Source organism: Cetorhinus maximus, chromosome 5 (genome assembly GCF_964194155.1).
Source record: "Cetorhinus maximus chromosome 5, sCetMax3.hap1.1, whole genome shotgun sequence".
Taxonomy (NCBI): Eukaryota; Metazoa; Chordata; class Chondrichthyes; order Lamniformes; family Cetorhinidae; genus Cetorhinus; species Cetorhinus maximus.
Genome location: NC_135883.1, coordinates 109,905,012 through 109,926,941, shown reverse-complemented (window position 1 = coordinate 109,926,941; position 21,930 = coordinate 109,905,012). Strand labels below are relative to the sequence as shown.

At 43.5% G+C, this 21,930-nt stretch overlaps 1 protein-coding gene across 8 annotated transcripts in view; it reads left to right on the top strand.

Moving 5' to 3' along the window:
- usp45 (ubiquitin specific peptidase 45) overlaps positions 1–21,930 on the top strand; it is a 191,370-nt gene that overhangs the window by 126,078 nt on the left and 43,362 nt on the right. For all 8 annotated transcript variants that reach the window (XR_013576634.1, XM_078542307.1, XM_078542308.1 and 5 more), the window contains one exon: positions 10,486–10,573. Coding sequence is in view for 7 of the 8 variants with exons in the window: in XM_078542307.1 (XP_078398433.1) it covers positions 10,486–10,573 (88 nt within the window). In the remaining variant the exon portion in view is untranslated. The remainder of the gene's footprint in view (positions 1–10,485; positions 10,574–21,930) is intronic.

Sequence of the window (21,930 nt, the reverse complement as noted above, 5' to 3'; positions counted from 1 at the left end):
ACACAAGTGCCAGGCAATGACCATCTCCAGCAAGTGAGAATCTAACCATTGCCCCTTGACACTCAATGGCATTACCATTGCTGAATCCCTCACTATCATCATCCTGGTGGTTACCATTGACTAGGAACTGAACTGGACTGTCCATATCAATACTGTGGCTGCAAGAGCAGATCAGTGGCTCAGAACCCTGCAGTAAGTAACTCACCTCCTAACTCCCAAAAGCCTGTTCATCATGTACAAGCACCAATCTGGATTGTGAAGGAATACTCTCCACTTGCCTGGATGAGTGCAGATCCAAGAACATTCAAGAAGCTTGACACCATCCAGGACAAAGCAGCCCGCTTGATTGGCACCCCATCCACAAACATTCACTCCCTCCACCACTGATGCACAGTAGCAGCAGTATGTAACAGCTACAAGATGCACTGTAGGAACACACCAAGCCTCCTTAGACAGCACCTTCTAAACCCATAACCACTAGCATCTAGAATGGCAAGGGCAGCAGACAGATGGAAATACCACCACCTGGAAGTTCCCCTCCAATACTTACACCATCCTGACTTGGAAATATATCGCCGTTCCTTCACTGTTGCTGAGCCAAAATCCTGGAACTCCCTCCCTAACAGCACTGTGGGTGCACCTACACCACATGGACTGCAGTGGCTCAAGAATGCAGCTTACCACCACCTTCTCAAGGGAATTGGGGATGGGCTATTAATGCTGGCGTAGCCAGAGGCGCCCATATCCAATTAATGATTTTTTTTTAAAAACAATGTCTTTGTGGTGTGGTTTGCTCGTGCTATTGGGGAGAGTTTAAACCTTACTTGGCAGGGTGATGGGAACTTGGATGTATTATTAGGAAGAATAAACATGAAGGATTGGAAGAAATGATAGCAATAGCGTAGGAAATAGTAAAGTTTTAGGCGGGGTCTGAGAAACAGGTGTTAGGATCAGATGAGAAGGGGTGAACTGGCTCTCCTTGATTCAACCTCCTTGGTTGGTCTCAACAAAGGTTTATGTTTCTTTTTATGAGGATATGGCTTTTCCAAATCAGACTATTTAACTATTTAAGCTGTCAGCAGTAAGGAGCCATCAAACAGGGTTTTCTTGAGTCAAAGAAAGGGTAAATGTATTAACCCCTAAACCTGAGAAAAATAATCAAAACGCAATGTCAAGTGTTCGGCACTCACGCAATCATTAGGGCACGAACATGCGCACATGTACATGCACACATATCAAAATAAGGGAGTTAGATTCCAATAAAAAAACGGTAAAAGAATATGTGGTTAAGTGTCCTTTGATTGTCATTGAAGCATAGATTTTAAACATTGCGGCCGATTTAGTTAGCTGGTTTCTTGGATGCGGTCAGGCGCAGAAGATGTCGCAATTATTGCAAGATCTTGTTTCATTGGTAGGTTTCTTGTAGAGTTGGCTTCTCAAACTGGGCGACACGCTTGTTCTGAAAGAGTGAGGGAAAGAGTGAGCAGTCCTGAGCTTGTTTCCACTTCTGAAGGTTTTCTGGACACCGCCAATGTCACTTGCAATCTCTCTCTAGTGTTTGGGAGCCTTACCTTGAAATACTTCACCTAATGTATAGTTCCAAAGGTGGGTCTGTCTGTGACAGTCTTTGTTTCAATATCCAGTACTTTGCATTTTCAATGTCTCTTCCTTAGACAGTTTCGAGTTTCGATGGGTATCTGGATTACAGAAAATGTCTCTCTCTTTATATTCTCTTGGGGATGATTTACTGGTTTCTCACCTTCAACTTGGAATGTGCCCTTGCATTTTTAAGCTCCCATACAATTTCTTAGCCTTGGCCTGAGCACAGGCTGCAGAGTTTTGGACGACCTCAAGTTGACAGAGGGTAGAATGTGGGAGATCAGCGAGGAATAGTCAAGCCTAACGAAGGCATGAATGAGGGTTTCAGCAGCAGATGAGCTGAGACTGGAATAAAGTTGAGCGATGTTATAGAGGTGAAATAAGACGAATAAGAGGTCAGAAATCCATCTCGGGATCAAATGTGATACCAAAGTTGCGAACAGACTGGCGTAATCTCACACTGTTGGCAGTGGAGGAGACAGGCGAGAAAAGTTAAAGACTGTTTGCAGTAGAGAAAAGAAACTAGGTTTACCTTTGCATTCTGCTATTACCCTGGTACAGCAAACAGTTTTAGGAGAGGAGAACAGGACCCAATTGTATTTTAAGTGGTCCAGCCAGACCTGGCAATGGATGGCTCAACCAGTTGTCAGCCATATTCTTTCAAGTCAGCGTCCATTGGTCTTAATGAAGCGGTGATGAGGCCATCAACCGGCGGAAAAGCCAGTTTTTAATATATTCTTTCATGGGATGTGGGCGTCACTGGCAAGGCCAGCATTTGTTGCCATCCCCAATTGTCCTTGAACTGAGTGTTTTGCTAGGCTATTTTAGAGGGCAGTTAAGAGTCAATCACATTGTTGGGCTCTGAAGTCACATGTAGGCCTGTGGAGGTTAGGATGACAGGTTTCCTTCCCTAAAGGGTGTTAGTGAACCGGATAGGTTTTACAACAATTGGTGATAGTTGTCATGGTGACCATTAACGACAGTAGCTTTATATTCTAGATTTATTAATTGAATTTAGTTTCCATCAGCTGCTATGGTGGGATTTGAATCCATGTTCCCAGAACATTAGCCTGGGCCACTGGCATTACCACTACGTCACCAATATTGGGGACTCAGACATCAAAAGTGGAGGTGAGGGTGCAGTTGAGTAAATCAGTAGCACCAGTGTTGTGATGAACAGAGGGCCAAAGGCTAGATAATTGTGATTTTGAAACTGTAGTTGTAATGAATTAGTGGATAGTTTTTCAAGGGACATAAAGAGGTAGGGTTGGGGCAAGGATGTGGGTGGTGAGTGATATGAGAAAGTGATCAGAGATGGCCTTATTTGTAGTAGATACAGTGGGACTAGCAAGACTACATGAGATGGCAAGGGAGTAGCTGTGAATATGGGTTGGAGAGTTTACATGAAGTGAGAGATTTAGCAATGATGAGGGTAGCGGACTCAGAGGAGAGAGAACATGAGTTGAGATGGAAGTTGAAATCACTAAGGATGATTGGTGCAGAGGCTGAGAAAGGAAAGCAGTGAAGATATCTTGGTGATAAAATTTTTATAGTACTTGAAAGTGTAGGAGTAAAGTGTTGCAGATTGATGTCCCGGAGGGCTCAAGGACAGAATCTATTTGGTTAAGCAACAATAGTGTACCGTTGCACCACTGGGTGTATTCTACAGACCACGAACAAATGGAAAAATATAGGGGAGTAAATTTGCAGGGAAATTACAGTGAGGTGCAAGCACTGTAAAGTTGTGATAGTGGGAAATTTTAATTATCCTAATATAAAATGGGATAGCGATAGCATGAAGGGTAGAGAGGGAGAAGAATTTCTGAAGTATGTTCAGGAGAATCTTCTTACCAATACATTTCCCACCTAATGAGTAAGGAGGCATTGCTGGATTTAGGGAATAAGATGAATCAAGTGTCAGCCGGGGAACATTTAGGGAACAGTAATCATGAGATTTAGATTAGCTATGGAAAAAGACAAAGAGCAATCTAGAATAAAAATACTTAATTGGAGGAGTGACAGTTTCAGTGTGGTGAGACCAGATCATTATCAGATAAATTGGAATGAAAGATTGGTAGTCAAACCTGTAATGGAACAATGGCCAATGGTTTGAGTGCAGTACAGATATATTCCCATGAGGGGAAAGTTAGGACAAAGCCAGAATTCCTTGGATGATGAAAGAGATAGAGAGTAAGGTGAAGCAAAAAGGGCACATATGACAGAAGTCAGGTTGATAATGCAAATAATCAGATCCAGCAACGCCTCAATCCTAATCAGGTCAGAAATGTAACTGATCAAAAAAATTCTCCCTCTCTGCTCTTTACACTAATGCCATCCCAGTTTGTATTAGAATAATTAAAGTTAAAGGACCAGGCTGAAAATGGAAAGTTCAGAGGGGCAGTGAAAAAGGAAATAAGAGAGGCAAAGGGACAGTATGAGAAGAGACTGGCAGCCAACAGAAAAGGGAATCTAGAAGTCTCCTATAGACATGTAAAAAGGCAATAAGAGGAGGAATTTGGCTGATTAGGGTCCAAAAGGGGATTGATGCTTGGATGACAGTACTGAATGAGTATATCACCAAAGTCATAGTGAAGGAGGAAATAATTGAGACACTGGATGGGTTAAAAATTGATAAAGTGGAGGTATTAGAAAGGCTGGCTGTACTTAAAAGTTGATAAGTCACCTGGACCGGTTAGAATGCATCAGAAAATGCTGAGAGAAGAGCAGAAATTGAGGAGGTACTGGCCATAATCTTCTGATCCTCCTTAGATAAGGGAGATATAGAGTCAGAGGACTGGAGAATTAAAAATGTTAGCCATTTTTCATAAAAGAGTGCAAGGATAAACCAACAACTATAGCTTGTCAGGGTAACCTCATTGCTCGGAAAGCTGTTAGAAACTATAAAATGGGATAAAATTAACATCGCTTGGACAAGGATGGATTAATTAAGGAAACCAGCACATTCGTTAAAGGCTAACTTGATTAAGTTTTTTGATGAGGTAACAAATATGGTTTGTGAGGCTAATGCAGGTTATGTTCTGTATATTGATTACCAAAAGATGTTTGATGAAGTCATATATGACAGATTTGTCAGACAATTTGAGGCCATGGACTAAGAGGAACAGTGGGTAGCATGGATACAAAGTTGGCTGAGGTTTTTTTTCATTCTTTCATGAGATGTGGGCATCGCTGACTAGGGCAGCATTTATTGTCCCATCCCTAATTGCCCTTGAGAAGGTGCTGCCTTATTGTGTCGCTGAAGTTTATGTGTTGTAGGAACACCCATAGTGATGTTAAGAAGGGAGTTCCAGGATTTTGACCCAGCGACAGTGAAGGAAACGGTGATATAGTTTCAAGTCAGGATGGTGTGTGGCCTTGAGAACTTGCAGGTGGCGGGTTTGGAAGGTGCTGTCTCAGGAGCCTTGGTGAGTTGCTGCAGTGCGTCTTGTAGATGGTACACACTGCTGGCACTGTGCATTGGTGATGGAGGGTGGGAATGTTGAAGAATGTGGTGGATGGGGTGTCAATCAAGCAGGCTGCTTTGTCCTAGATGTTGTTGAGCTTATTGAGTGTCGTTGGATCTGCACTCATCCAGGCATGCGGAGAATATTCCATCACGTTAGTGACTTGAGTCTTGTAGATGGTGAGCAGACTTTGAGAGTCAAGAATGAGTTACCTTTTTAATTTGTTCATGGTGTGTGGGTGTTGCTGGCTAGGTCCGCATTTATTGCTCATCTTTAATTGCCCTTGAGAAGGTGGTGGTGGTGAGCTGCCTTCCTGAATCGCTGCAGTCCATGTGGTATAGGTATACCCACAGTGCTGTTAGGGACAGTTCCAGGATTTTGACCCAGCAACAGTGAAGGAATGGCAATATGTTTCCAAGTCAGAATGGTGAGAGGGCTTAGAGGAGAACTTCCAGGCAGTGGTGTTCTCATCTGCTTGCTGCCCTTGCCCTTTGAGATGGTAGTGATCGTTGATTTGGAAGGCGCTGTCTAAGGAGCCTTGGTGAGTTCCTACAGTACATCTTGTAGATGGTACATACTGCTTCCACTGTGCGTTGGTGGTGGAGGGAGTGAAAGTTTGTGGGTGGGGTGCCAATCAAGCGAGCTGCCTTGTCCCGGATGTGTCAAGCTTCTTGAGTGTTGTTGGAGCTGCACTCATCCAGGCAAGTGGGGAGTATTCCATCAAACTCCTGACTTTTGCCTTATAGATAGTGGACATGCTTTGGGGAGTCAGGAGGTGAGTTACTCTCCGCAGCATTCCCAGCCTGTGATCTGCTGTTGCAGCCACAGTATTTATATGGCTAGTCCAGTTCAGTTTCTGGTCAATGGTAATCCCCCAGGATGTTAATAGTAGGGGATTCAGCGATGGTAATGCCATTGAATGCCAAAGGGTGATGGTTAGATTCTCTCTTGTTGGAGATGGTCATTGCCTGGCACATGTGGTGGGAATGTTACTTGCCACTTCTCAGCCAAGCCTGAATATTGGCCGGGTCTTGTTGCATATAGACACGGCCTGTTTCAGTATCTGAGGAGTTGTGAATGGTGCTGAACATTGTGCAATCACCCACAAGCATCCCCACTTCTGACCTTATGATGTAAGGATGAAGCAGCTGAAGATGGTTGTGCCTAGGACACTACCCTGCAGTGATGTCCTGGGGCTGAGATGTTTGACCTCCAACAACCACAACCATCTTTCTTTGTGTTAGGTATGGCACCAATCAGGGGAGAGTTTTCCCCTGACTGCCATTAACTTCAGTTTTGCCAGAGCTCCTTGATGCCACGCTCTGTCAAATGCTGCCTTGATATCACTCTCACCTCACCTCTTGAGTTCAGCTCTTTTGTCCATGTTTGGCCCAAGGCTAGTTTTGAGGTTAAGGCTGAGTGACTCTGGTGGAATCCAAACTGAACATCAGTGAGCAGGTTATTGCTGACTAAGTGCAGCTTAATAGCACTGTTAATGACCCTTACTGATGATCGAGAGTAGACTGATGGGGCGGGTTGATTGACTGACTGGGTTGATTTGTCCTGCTTTTAGTGGATAGGACATACCTGGGAAATTTTACACATTGCTGGGTAGATGCCAGTGTTCCAGCTTTATTGGATGAGTTTGGCTAGAGGCATGGCTATTTCTCAAGCATAATCTTCAGTACTATTGCCTATGTTGTCAGGTCCCATCAACTTTGCAGTATCCAGTGCCTTCAGCCGTTTCTTGACATCACGTGGAGTGAATCAAATTGGCTGAAGACCGGCACCTGTGACGCTGGGGACCTCGAGATGCGGCTGAGATGGATCATCCACCTGGCGCTTCTGGCTGAAGATGGTTGCAATGGCTTCAGTCTTATCTTTTGCACTAATGTGCTGGGCTCCACCACCATTCAGGAGAGGGATATTTGTGGAATCTCCTCCTCCAGTGAGTTGTTTAATTATCCACCACCTTTCATGACTGGATACGGCAGGACTGCAGAGCTTAGTTTTGATCCGTTGGTTATGGGATCACTTAGCCCTGTCTATCACATGCTGCTTCTACTGTTTGACACGCAAGTAGTCCTGTGTTGTAGCTTCACCAGATTGACACCTTATTTTCAGGTATGCCTGGTGCTGCTCCTGACATGCCCTCCTTCACTCCTTATTGAACCAGGGTTGATTCCCCAGTTTTATGGTCATGGTAGAGTGGGGAATATGCCAGGCCATGAGATTACAGGTTGTGGCTGTATGCAATTGTGTTGCTGTTGATGGCCCACAACATCTCATGGGTGCCCAGTTTTGAGTTGCTAGATCTGTTTGAAATCTCTCCCATCTAGCATGGTGGTAGTGCTACACAGCACAGTGGAGGTTATCCTCAACATGGAGGCAGGAGTTTGTCTCCACAGGGACTGTGCCATGGTCATTCCTACCAGCCATGTTATAGATGGTGAGGACGACTTCAAGTAGGTGTTTCCCTCTTACTGATTCTCTCACCACCTGCCACAGACCCATAGCTAGCAGCTCTGTCCTTTTGGACTCAGCCAGCTCAGTCAGTAGTTAGTCAATGGTTTTGTGGCTACCGAGCCACTCTTGGTAATGGATATTGAAGACCCCCACCCAGAGTATATGCCACCTTTTTCCAATTGGTGTTCAACACAGAGAAGCACTGATTCATCAGCTGATGAATGGCTGATGATAATCAGCAGGAGGTTTCCTTGCCCATGTTTGACCTGATGCCATGAAACTTCATGGGGACTGGAGAAAATGTTGAGGACTCCCAGGGCAAATCTTCCCTGACTGTATTCCACTGTGCTGCCACCTTTGGTTGGTCCGGCCTGCCCAGGACTCCCAGGGATGATGATGGTCATTCTCGTGGAATCATGCCTTACAGACAATGTCAGGCTGTTGCTTGACTGGTCTGTGGGACAACTCTCCCTATTCTGACACAGGTCCCAGATGTTAGTAAGGAGGGCTTTGCAGGGTCAATATGCCATTATCGTTTCCAGTGGCTAGGTTGATCCGCCTTTTAGACTTCATAGCGATTCCTAAAGGGCATTAGTGAACCAGATGGGTTTTTGTGGCAATGGTTTTGTGGTCACCATTAGACTAGCCTTTTTTAATTCCAGATTTATTAGTTGCATTTAACTGCTACCGTGTGGGATTTGAACTCGTGTCCCCAGAGCATAGCCTGGGCCTCTGGATTACTAGTCCAGTGACATTACCACTACACCACCACTTCTGCATGAGTGGCAACAAACAGTAGTGGTAAATGGCTGTTTTCACTCTGGAAGAAGGTATACAGTGGGGTTCACCAGGCATCAGCATTAAGATCGCTGCTTTCCTTGGTGTATATCAATGACTTAGACTTAGGTGTATAGGACACAATTTCAAAATTTGCAGATGACCCTAAACTTGGAAGTAATGTGAACAATGAGAAGGATAGTGATAGACTTCAAGAGGACACGGACAGGCTGGTGAAATGGGAAGACTTGGCAGATGAAATTTAATGCCGAGAAGTGTGAAGTGAAGCGTTTTGGTCAGAAGAATGAGGAAAGGCAATACAAAATAAAGGTTGCAATTTTAAAGCTGGTGCAGCAACATAGGGACATGGAGGGTATATGTGCATAAATCATTGAATGTGGCTAGGCACATTCAGAAATTGGTTATAAAGAATACAAGAGGAAGGAAGTCATGATGAATCTTAATGAAACACGTGGCAAAAAAATGAACACGACATGAGGAAAAGCCTTTTTATGCAAGTGGGTGGGATATAGATTGCACTGCCTAAGAGCGTGGTAGAGGCAGGTTCAAATGTGGTTTTTAAAAGTTAATTGAATAAGCACCTGAAGGGAGAAAATTTGCAAGGCTTTGTGGAAGAAAGCCTCTCTGAGTTGCTTTTACAGAGAGTCAACATGGATACAACAGGTCAAATAGCCCCCTGTGCTATCACCAGCCTATGACTCTATGTATAATGAATATGTCATAAGCATTGCAATATGCTTCAAGAATGCCTTCTCCAAAGTGGGAATTGGTGCAAAAATAAAAGAAAAAATATTGTTGCTATTTGTATGCCCACAGTGATTCCAAGGCTATAAGACTGCATATTTTCCCCTCCATTACATCACCCAACTCTGCCCCTACATCAGCTCATCTGCTTTTGTTAACTCTGGACTTGACTATCCCAACGCACTCCTGGCCAGCCTCCCATGTTTCTACCTTCCATAAACTTGAAGTCATCCAAAACTTGCTGCTGTGTCCTAATTCTCCCCAAGCCCTGTTCACTCATTACCCTTGTGCTTACTGATTTATGTTGTCACTGAAGCAGTGCCTCAATTTTTAAAACTCACATCCTTGTTTTCAAACCCCTTCATGGACTCTCCCCTTCTTATTCCTGCATTCTCCTCAAGGCCCACAATCCTCCAACATTTATGCTTGAGCTGCCCCAATTTTAATTGCTCCACCATTAGTGGACATACCTTCACTCTGCCAAAGCCCTCAGCTATGAAATTCCTTCCCTAAAGCTCTCCACCTCCCTACCTTTTTTTGCTACGTTGAGATGCTCCTTAAAACCTTACTTGTAAATCAAGCTTTTACTCCCCTGCCCTAACAGCTCTGAATGTGGTTCAGTGTCAAATTTTGCTTTGTAATACTCCTATGAAGCTCCTTGTACATTTAAGGTGCTAAATTAATATAAATTATTGTTTGAATCTTCAAATCCTGACTGAGTTTCATGTGGCAATGAGCAGCTACTGATTTGTAGAGGGCAATCCAGCCTTATAGCAAATTTTGAGCATTTAATTTTAATAAGTAATGTTAATTAAAGCAGTTGAAATCTTACTGTCTACTAAGTCCTTGCCTACTAAGGCGAAGCCTCCAAATTGTACTGGTTGGAAAGAAGCACCCAGGAATCAGGCAACTTTTGCAGCAGATATGAGACTAACATCTGTTCACCTATTGCCTGAATTTTATCAGGCATTTCTCTGAATGTAGAGGAAGTTGACCAGCAACTATTTAATGTTTCACCACCAGTGGGCAGCTGTAAATTGAGATTGCTTCTAGTTGTAGTGGGAGGCGTGGGGTGGTGCTGGAAAGCTGCCCAGGCTGTTGTGGATGGACATTATCCACCAATCTTTCAAGAAGACACTTACATATTGCCTCATGCCCTTCCATGTATTTAGTATCGATTTAAAACAAAATTGAAGATTTTTTGATAGTTCTGTATTTTTCAGATTGCATAATTTTAAATACTGTTTGAAATCCGTTGGCATTGGACACGAGAAATGAATACTCAGTAAGTCTTCAGATGTAAGCGATGATTCAAAGGTGAAACAGTGTAACAGAATTAGAGTCATGCTGTAGTACCATGAATTTTCCTATTCTGCTTGATTTGGTTGTTATACTTTACTTCTCTGCCCAACAGAGCACCACGTTTCAGGGGGTTCCAGCAGCAGGACAGCCAAGAATTGCTTCACTATTTGTTGGATGCCATGCGGATTGAAGAAACTAAGGTAATTGCATTAAATTCTGCTATTACAAAACTCCTTTGCAAAATAGAAGAGCAAGGCAGTTAAAAACTCTGTCATTCATATTGTACTGATATTATCATATTGTTAATATTGTTATGACCAGGTGAGAAAGGATCGAAAGGCTCCCTCTCTTCCCTTCCCTTGTTTGACGACAGCAGGTTTTTTTTGTTTGAAAATGATATACTTGCCAATTCAGTGAGTATTAAACTGTTTATGCACTGTGATCATAAAAGAATCAATTGGACAGGTTTTCTTGACTTTAACAAAGAAAGAGGTTAGCTTTATTACATTTAAACTAATCTAAGTAAAGTAAAGACCAGCCAGTTTAACTTCACTGGTGGGAAAACTTCGAGAAATAATTATTTGGGATAGAATTAACAGTCACGTGGAAAAATGTGGATTGATTCGGAAGAGTAATCATGTAAAGGAAAATTGTGCCTAACTAACTTGCTGGAGTTTGTTGAAGAGGTAACAGAGATGGTTGCTGAGGGCAAGGCCATTGATGTGGTGTATATGGACTTCCAAAAGGCATTCAATACAGTGCTACACAACAGACTTGTGAGGAAAGTTATAGGTCATGGAACAAAAGGGACAGTAGCAACGTGGATACAAAATTGGCTGCGGGATAGGAAACAGAGGGTTAAGGTTAATGGGTATTTTTCAGGCTAGAATAAGATTTGTAGTGGAGTTCTCTAGGGGTTCGGCACTGGGACCCTTGCTTTTCCTGATATATGTAAATGATCTAGATGTTGCAAAAGAAGCAAACACGAGGTGAGAAAAAACATTTTTACACAGCAAGTAGTTAGGGTTTGGAATGCACTGCTTGGAAGTGTGGCGGAGGCAGGTTCAATTGAGGCATTCAAGAGAGAATTCGATGATTATTTAAATAGAAACAATGTGCAGGGTTACGGGGAAAAAGCAGGAGATTGGCACTAAGTTAAAATGTTCAGAGAGCCGGTGCAAACACAAATGGCCTCCTACACCGTAACAATTCTGTGTTCCTGTGAACTGAGCAACAGCTGACATACTGCCCTGCTAGGTAGGGAGTTCCAAGATTTTGACCCTGTGACGATGAATATATTTCCAAGTCAAGATGGTGTGCAACTTGGAGGAGAACTTGCATGTGTGGTGTTCCCATGTGCCTCATGCTCTTGTCTATCTAGGTGGTAGAGGCTGCAATTTTGGGATGTGTTGTTGAAGAAGCCGTGAGTAGCTGCAGTGGATCTTGTAATATGCTGGTGTGGAGAGAGTGAATGTTTTACAGTGGTAAATGGAGCGTGAATCAACCTACTGCTTTGTCCTGGATGGTGTTGAGCTTTTTGTGTTGTTGGAGTTGTATACTTCCAAGCAAGTGAAGAGAATTCCATCATGCTCCTGACTTTTGCCTTACAGATGGTGGACAGGCTTTGTGGGGTCAGGTGAGTCACTCATCACAGAACACCAAACCTCTGACCAGATCTTGTAGCTAGAGTATTATGTGGCTAGTCCAGTTAAGTTTCTGATCAATGGTGACCTCTAGGATACTGATAGTGGGGATTCGCCAATGGTAAAACAACTGAATGGCAAGAGGAGATGATTAGATTTTTTCATGTTGGAAATGGACATTGCTTGGCACTTACGGTAGTGGAAAGGATGCCGATCAAGCGGTTTTGTCCTGGATAGTGTCAAACTTCCTGATTGTTATTGGAGCTGCACTCATCCAGGCAAGAGGAACGTATTCCATTGCACTCCTGCACTCCTGACTTGTGCCTTGTAGATGGTGAATAGGTTCTGGGGAGTCCAGAGGTGAGTTACTCACTGCAGAAGTTCCAGCCTCTGGCCTGCTCTTGTAGCCACAGTGTCAGACAAACATACATATGAACAAACGAATTAGAAGCAGGAGTAGGCCATTTGGCCCCTGCAGCCTGCTCCGCCATTTGATAAGACTGATTGGATTGTGGCCTCAATACTTTCCTGTCTACCCCCTATACCTTTGACTCCCTTGTTAATTCAGAATCTATCTAACTCAGCCTTAAAAATATTCAACCGCCCTGCCTCCACTGCTCTTTGGAGAAAAGAATCCACAGACTAATGAGCCTCTGAGAGAAAAAAAATCTCCGTATCTCCATCTTAAACGGGAAACCCCTTATTTTTAAATGGTGTCCCCGAGTTTTAGCATCTCCCACCACCCTCTTGGCATCCCCTCAACTCCCCTCAGAATCTTATATGTTTTAATAAGATCACCTCATTCTTCTAAACTACAGACTCAACTTGTCCGACCTTTCCACATAAGAATTCCTCATTCCTTATCCCCAGGAATCAGTCAAGTGAACCTTCTCTGAACTGCTTATACAATTATATCCTTTCTTAGTAAGGAGACCAAAGCTTTTCTTTTTCTTCATTCTTTCATGGGATATGGGTATCACTCTCAAGGCCAGCATTTGTTGCCCATGCCTAATTGTCCTTGAACTGAGTGCCATTTCAGAGGGCAGTTAAGAGTCAACTTATCACTGTGGATCAGAAGTCACATGTAGGCCGGACCTGGTAAGGATGGCAGTTTCTTTCCTTAAAGGACATTTGTGAAACAGATGGGTTTTTACAGCAATCGTCAATAGTTTCATGGTCACCATCACTGATGCTAGCTTTCAAATCCAGATTTCTTTTTTAACTAATCAAATTTAAATTCCACCAGCTATCATGGTGGGATTTGAACTCATGTCCCCAAATCAGTAGCCTAGTCTTTGGAAGTACTAGTCCAGCCGACATTCCCACTATGCCACCGTCCCCCCCAACTGTACATAGTACTCCAGGTATGGTTTCATCAGTGCCCTGTAGAACTATAACAATACTTCCCTACTTTTCTCAGTAGGTCTGGACAGCATCTGTGGAGAGAGAAACAGTTAATGTTTCGAGTCCATATGACTCTTCTTCAGAGCTGACTTTGTTTCTCTCTCCACAGATGCTGCCAGACCTGCTGAGTTTTTCCAGCATTTTCTGTTTTTATTTCAGATTTCCAGCATCCGCAGTATTTTGCTTTTATTTTCCCTACTTTTCTAATCAATTCCCCTTGTAATAAATGCCAACATTCCATTTGCCTTCCTAATTACTTGCTGTACCTGCACACCAACGTTTTGTGATTCATGTGCCAGTACATCCAGATTTTACTGTACCGGAGAGTTCTGCAATCTCTCTTCATTTAAATAATATATTGCTTTTCTACACTTCCTGCCAAACTGGATGGGTTCACATTTTCCCACATTATGCTCCATTTGCCAAATTTTTGCCCACTCACTTAACCTATCCATATCTCTTTGCAGACTCCTTATGTCCTCTTCACAACCAACTCTCCTACCTATCTTTGTGTCATCAGCAAATTTAGCAACTATACCTTCCACCCTTCACCCAAGTCATTCATAAGGATTGTAAATAGTTAAGGCCCAGCACTGATCCCTGTGGCACTCTAATAGTTACGACTTGCCGACACGAAAATGACTAATTCATCCTTACTCTCTGCTTCCTGTTAGCTAACCAATCCTTCTATCCATGTTAATATGTTAACCCCTACACCATGAGCTCTCATTTTGTGTAGTAACCTTTGATATGGCACCTTAACAAATGCCTTTTGGAAATCCAAGCACACCACATCTTACAGGTTCCCCTTTATCCATGTTGCTTGTTACTTCCTCAAATAACTCTAATAAATTAGTCAAACAAGATTTCCCTTTCACAAAACCATGCTGACTCTGCCTGATTGCATTAAGATTTTCTAAGTGCCCTGCTTTAACCTCTTTAATAATAGATTCTAGTACTTCCCTATGACAGATGTTAGGCTAACTGGCCTATAGTTCCTGCTATTGATAAATAGTCCAATTAAGTTCCTGGTCAATGGTGATCCACCAGATGTTGATGGTGGGGTAATTCAGCAATGGTAATGCGTGACTAGTTATGACTTTAGTCAGTAGAGAGTTTACCTCTGATTCCTATTGACTTCACTTTTACTAGGGCTTCTTACAATTAATCATGGCATTGGTGAAGTAAAACCTAGATTATTGTGTGCAGCTTTGACCTCCTTACCTAAGGAAGGACATAGAGGGAGTGCAACAAAGGTTCACTAGACTGGACAATCCCCATATTCCAGAAACCAATGAGGAAATATTGAGTAACCTAGGCCTATATTTCCTGGAGTTTAGAAGAATAAGAAGTGAATAATTGAAACATACAATTCTCAAGGGGCTTGAATGGTAAATGTTGAGAAAATGTTTCCCCTGGTTGCAGAACCCAGAACACGGGGCCAGTCTCAGAATAAGGGGAATTGAGATGAGAAGACATTTGGAACTGAGATAAGAAGAAATTTCTTCACTCAAAGGGTTACATCTCTGCCATTGATCATACTAAATTACAACCGCTGAAAGTAGTTAACAAATTCTGCTACCTTGGGTCCACAGTGACAGACAATTTGTCTCTTGATGCTGAACTCAATACAGGCATAGGGAAAGCAGCTACCACGTCTGGCTGACTCTCAAAAATGTGCATGGAAAAACCATTAAGCTGACTCTTAGGACCAAGATGCTGGTTTATGAGGCCTGTGTTCTCAGCACCCTGTTGTACAACTGTGAAACATGGACAACTTACAGCGATCAGCAAAGGAAGCTCAATGACCTTCGTCTTTGCTGTACACGGCGCATTCTGGGCATGTCATGGAAGGAGAAAGGCACAAATGCAACAGTGCTCTAAAAGGCAAATTTCCCAAGCACGTAAGCATCACCAAGCAGAGATGACTTAGCTGGCTCAGGCACGTTCACAGGACGGAAGACAGATTTTCTGTATGACAAGGTAGCTGCAGCCAGAAGACCAATAGGATGCCCAAACCTCTGCTTCAAGGATTGTTGCAAGCATGACATGAAGGCCATGAAAACGCCAATTTTCACACCTGGGAGACACTAGCCGACAACAGAGAGAAATGGTGACATCACCTATGGGCCGGCATGCCAACACAACAATCGGGGCTACAGCAGATTTGCAATAGGCGGCAACACTAAAAACAACCCACAACAACATCTGATAACCAGTTCACATGCAACACTTGTGGCAGAACCTGCCTCTCATGGATGGATCTCTTCAAGCATCAGCAAAAGTGCACCATATGAAGCTACTCGAACACCAATGGATTTGCTGAATGTCCATCATCTTGCATAGATGGAAGGATATCAATGATTTGTGATACTAACTTTTAATTCCAGATTTATTTAGTTAAACAAATTTAAATTCCCCAGCTGTTGTCTGGGATTTGAACTCAAGTCTCCAGATAATTATCCAGGCCCCAGTTGCATAATCATAACAAGTACATCATTCAATATTGTTGCAAATCAGCAAAAATACAGCTAAAAAAATTATACTGATCCAAAACATTTGCCCTGACAATTTTAGGCAATGAAGAGATAATCAGTGCCTGTTTTACCTGGACAGTGATAATCACTCACAATGATATACTTATATTTTTTTTATTCGTTCATGGAATTTGGGCGTCGCTGGCTGGGCCAGCAGCACTTATTGCCCATCCCTAATTGCCCTTGAGAACTGAGTGGCTTGCTAGGCCATTTCAGAGGGCATTTGAGAGTTAACCACGTTGCTGTGGTCTGGACTCTCATGTTGGCCAGACCAGGTAAGGATGGCAGATTTCCTTCCCTTAAAGGACATTAGTGAACCAGGTGGGTTTTTACAACAATGGTTTCATGGTCATCATTAGACTTTTAATTCAAGATTTTTTATTGAATTCAAATTTCACCATCTACTGTGGTGGGATTCGAACCCAGGCCCTCAGAGCATTTCCCTAGGCATCTGGAGCACTAGTCCACTGACAATACCACTACGCCACCACCTCTCCTGAAGACCTGCATTATGTCAAAAAAATATTTTTAATCCACTGGCTGGGAAATCTGAATTGAACTTTTAAAAACAAACTTTTTAAAATATAGTCTAAAGATGACTTGAGACCATGGCCATATTTCAATTCATTGGAATGGACACAGCCTGTCTGCAAAATGCATCAAAAACAATGACGTCCTGGGGAATGTGAAGGAATCACATCTCCTGCCCCATTAACAAGGCATTAAGGCAATCACCTGAGGTATTCAACTGTTGGAGACGGACCATTAAGACTCATCACTTGGACAATGGGACCCTGGCTAAGATAGCTTTCTAGACATGAGCTCATGAAGTTACCCTTGGACAATGGACAATGACCTTATTTGGGATCCCCTGGCATTTGGAGAAGGAAGGTCATATGATGAGTTATTTTAAGCACATATTTTCTCAGCAGGACTGAGAACAAGCAGCTGAGGTGCTGAGAGAGAAAACCTAAGTTGGGTCTCTCCTGCCTCCCTCTCTCTCTCCAACCCACCTGGTAAGCTTCAAGCTCTGTTTGCTGACTGTGACCATCCAGGGACGCTCTGCTGCAAACAGAGACTTCTTCAAAGAAATTCAGCTATCACTAACATGTCCAGAAAAACAACCAAATCAGCTGGCCACACCTTTAAATCGGATGAATCGGGACCACCAAAGGAAAGTATAAAGCCACCCGAGTCACCAAACTAAAAACTGCATATTCCTTCTTACTTTTCATGGACTCTAATTTGGCCAACCTATCCTTCTCTGTAATCTGTATTTGTGTACAAGTGAACTTCTCGTGTATGCATGCAAAAGTTGCAGTATGCTTTATCACAATCACAGAATTGTTACGGTGCAGAAGGAGACCATTCGGCTCATTGTGTCTGCACTGGCACTCTTCAACATTTTAACTTAGTGCCAATCTCCTGCCTTTTCCCCGTAACCTTGCACGTTGTTTCTATTTAAATAATCATCCAATGCCCTTTTGAATGCCTCAATCGAACCTGCCCCCACCACACTTCCAAGCAGTGCATTCCAAGCTCTAACTATTCGCAGTGTGAAATTTTTTTTCTCACCTCACATTTGCTTCTTTTGCAAAACACTTTAAAACTGTGCCCTCTGGTTCTCGATCCATTTACGAGCGGGAACAGTTTCTCCCAATCTACTCTGTCCAGATCCCTCATGATTTTGAAAACTTCTATCAAGTCTCCTCTTAGCCTTCTCCTCTCTAAGGATAACAGTCCCAACTTCTCCAGTCTTTCCTCATAACTGAAGTGTCTCATCCCTGGAACCTTCTTGTAAACGTCTTCTGCACCCTTCCTATAATGTGGCGCCCAGAACTGTACACAATACTCCAGCTGAGGTCCAACCAGTGATAAAAACAAAAAGCTAAAAGCTACTGCGGATGCTGGAAATGCTGGAACTGTCCTGGCAGACCGATCGTGTCAGCCTGTTCCTGCCCCACGGAATTCATTTCTCGTTATCTTGACTCCCTTCTCTCTCCCCTTGTCCAGTCCCTTCCCACCTACATCCGTGATTCCTCTGACACCTTACGTCACATCAACAATTTCCAGTTCCCTGGCCCCAACCGCTTCCTCTTCACCATGGATGTCCAATCCCTCTACACCTCCATCCCCCACCAGGATGGTCTGAGGGTCCTTAGCTTCTTCCTTGAACAGAGGCCCGAACAATCCCCATCCACCACTACTCTCCTCCGTCTGGCTGAACTTGTTCTCACACTGAACAATTTCTCCTTTAACTCCTCTCACTTCCTCCAAATAAAAGGTGTAGCTATGGGTACCCGCATGGGCCCCAGCTACGCCTGTCTCTTTATGGGGTATGTGGAACATTCCTTGTTCCAGTCCTACTCCGGCCCCCTCCCACAACTCTTTCTCCGGTACATCGATGATTACTTCGGTGCTGCTTCATGCTCTCGTCGGGACCTGGAAAAATTTATTAATTTTGCTTCCAATCTCCACCCCTCCATCATTTTCACATGGTCCATCTCTGACACTTCTCTTCCCTTCCTTGACCTCTCTGTCTCAATTTCTGATGATAGACTGTCCACCAATATCCATTACAAGCCTACCGACTCCCACAGCTACCTCGACTACAGCTCCTCACACCCCGCTTCCTGTAAGGACTCCATCCCATTCTCTCAGTTCCTTCGCCTCCGTCGCATCTGTTCTGATGACGCTACCTTCAAAAACAGCTCCTCTGACATGTCCTCCTTCTTCCTTAACCGAAGTTTTCCACCCACGGTCGTTGACAGGGCCCTCAACCGTGTCCGACCCATATCCCGCGCATCCGCCCTCACGCCTTCTCCTCCTTCCCAGAAACATGATAGGGTCCCCCTTGTCCTCACTTATCACCCCACCAGCCTCCGCATTCAAAGGATCATCCTCCGCCATTTCCGCCAACTCCAGCATGATGCCACCACCAAACACATCTTCCCTTCACCCCCCCGGCGGCATTCCGTAGGGATCGTTCCCTCCGGGACACCCTGGTCCACTCCTCCATCACCCCCTACTCCTCAACCCCCACCTATGGCACCTCCCCATGCCCACGCAGAAGATGCAACACCTGCCCCTTCACATCCTCTCTCCTCACTGTCCAAGGGCCCAAACACTCCTTTCAAGTGAAGCAGCATTTCACTTGCATTTCCCCTAACTTAGTCTACTGCATTCGTTGCTCCCAGTGCGGTCTCCTCTACATTGGAGAGACCAAACGCAAACTGGGCGACCGCTTTGCAGAACACCTGCGGTCTGTCCGCAAGAAAGACCCAAACCTCCCTGCCGCTTGCCATTTTAACACTCCACCCTGTTCTCTTGCCCACATGTCTGTCCTTGGCTTGCTGCATTGTTCCAGTGAAGCCCAACGCAAACTGGAGGAACAGCACCTCATCTTCCGACTAGGCACTTTACAGCCTTCCAGGCTGAATATTGAATTCAACAACTTTAGATCTTAAACTCCCCCTCCCCCCATCCCCACCCCCTTTCTCCCCCCTCCCTTTTTTTTCAATAATTTATATAGATTTTTCTTTTCCCACCTATTTCCATTATTTTTAAATCTAAAACTAAAACTTTGTTAGTCTTTCCACCCCACCCCCACTAGAGCTGTACCTTGAGTATCCTGCCTTCCATTCTTAATTAGCACTTTTCTTAGATAATATCACCACCTTCAACACCTCTTTGATCCTTTTGTCTGTGACATCTTTTGATTATCTGCTCCTATCACTGCTTGCTTATCCCCAGAATCACCCCACCCTCAACTTCTCTCTCCCCCCGCCCCCCCACCTTAGACCAGCTTATATTTCACCTTTCTCCTAACTACACTCAGTTCTGCCGAAGGGTCATGAGGACTCGAAACGTTAACTGATTTCTTCTCCACCGATGCTGCCAGACCTGCTGAGTTTTTCCAGGTAATTCTGTTTTTGTTTTGGAGGTCCAACCAGTGTCTTATATAAGTTCATCAAAACCTCCCTGCTCTTATACTCTATGCCCCTATTAATGAAGCCTAGAATACTGCATGCTTTAGAAACAGCTGTCTCTACCTGTCCTGCCACCTTTAATGACTTATGTACATATACACCAAGGTCTCTCTGCTCCTGCACACCCTTTAGAATAGTACCCTTTATTTTATACTGTCTCTCCATGTTCTTCTACACTGTCCTCCTCACAGTTTACAATTCTCCCAAGTTTTGTGTCATCCGCAAACTTCTAAATTGTCCCCTGCACACGAAGATCTGGATCATTTATATATATATATATATATCAGGAAAAGCAAGGGTTCCAATAACAACCCCTAGAGAACTCCAATACAATCCCTCTTCCAGCCCGAAAAATACCCATTAACCATTACTCTCTGTTTCCTACCCCTCAGCCAATTTTGTATCCACGTTGCTACTGTCCCTTTTATTCCATATCCTGTAACTTTCCTCACAAGTCTGTTGTGTGGCACTGTATCGAATACCTTTTGGAAGTCCATATAAACCACATCAACAGCCTTGCCCTCATCAACCATCTCATTTACCTCTTCAAAAAACTCCAGCAAGTTAGTTAGACACAATTTTCCTTTAGCAAATCCTTGCTGACTCTTCCGAATCAATCCACATTTTTCCACTTAGCTATTAATTCTATCCCGAATAATTGTTTCTAGAAGTTTCCCCACCACCGAAGTTAAACTGACTGCTCTGTAGTTGCAGGGCAGATCTTTACAAACTTTTTTGAGCAAGGGTGTGTAATGTTTGCATTTCTTCAGTCCTCCAGCACTTCCCTTGAATCCAGGGAACATTGAAAGATTATTACCAGTGCCCCTGCAATTTCCACTGTCACTTCTTTCAATATCCATGGATGCATCTCATCCGGTCCCAGTGCCTTATCAACTTTAGTTACCGACAGCTTCTCCAATACCACCTCCTTATCAATTTTAAACCCTTCTGGTGACTGAGTTTCCTCCTCTGTTACCATGGCCTGGGCAGCATCTGCCTCGTAGGTAAGGACAGATGCAAAGTATTCATTTAACATGCCTCTTGCCTCTGTGTAAATCCCTTTTTGGTCCCTAATCGGCCCTACTCCTTTTACCATCTTTTTACTGCTGATGTGCTTGTAGAATACTTTGTGATTTTGTTTTCTGTTAGCTGCCAGTCTTTTTTCATAATCCCCCTTTGCTTCTCGTAATTGCTTTCTCACATCCCTCCTGAACCTTCTGAATTCAGCTTGGTTCTCAAATGTATTTGCTACCTGACACTTGTCATAAGCACACTTTTTCTTCTTTAACTTAATACCTATCTCCTGTCTATCTCCTGAGTTGGCTGCACTCTTGCCTCTGTGTCAGAAAGTTCTGGGTTCAAGTCCCACATCAGGGCTTGAGCACAAAAAACAAGGCTGACACTCCAGTATGCTACATTATCCCCAGTGTCCTGGCAAATATTTATCCCTCAATCAGCATCATAAAAAAAAAGCAGATTATCTGGCTGTTATCACATTACTGTTTGTAGGGACTTGCTGTGAACAAATTGGCTGCTGTGTTTCCCACATTACAAGAGTGACTGCACTTCAGAAGTTCTTCATTGGCTGTAAAACACTTCAATACATGTGGTGGCTAGAAAGGCGCTATGTAAATGCAAGTCTTTCTTTCTTTTTGGGTGTGCCAACACCACAAGGACTGCAGCAGTTCAAGAAGGTGTCTCACCACCACCTTCTCAAGGGCATTTAGAAATGGACGACAAATGCTGGCCTTGCCAGTGAAGCCCACATCCTGTGAATGAATAAATTTTTAAAGAAGTTTATATTTAATGATCAGTATTTCTATATGATGCAGCTATTATCTGTCAACTCCTGAAGTAATTTATTTCCTGTGTTACTTAAGCTTACACAATATCATAATGTTTAATAATGTATCTTCAGCACTCGCCCAGGGCAGAATTTGTCTTTAAATATCTCCATTATTCCTTAACAGGTCAAATATGCTAA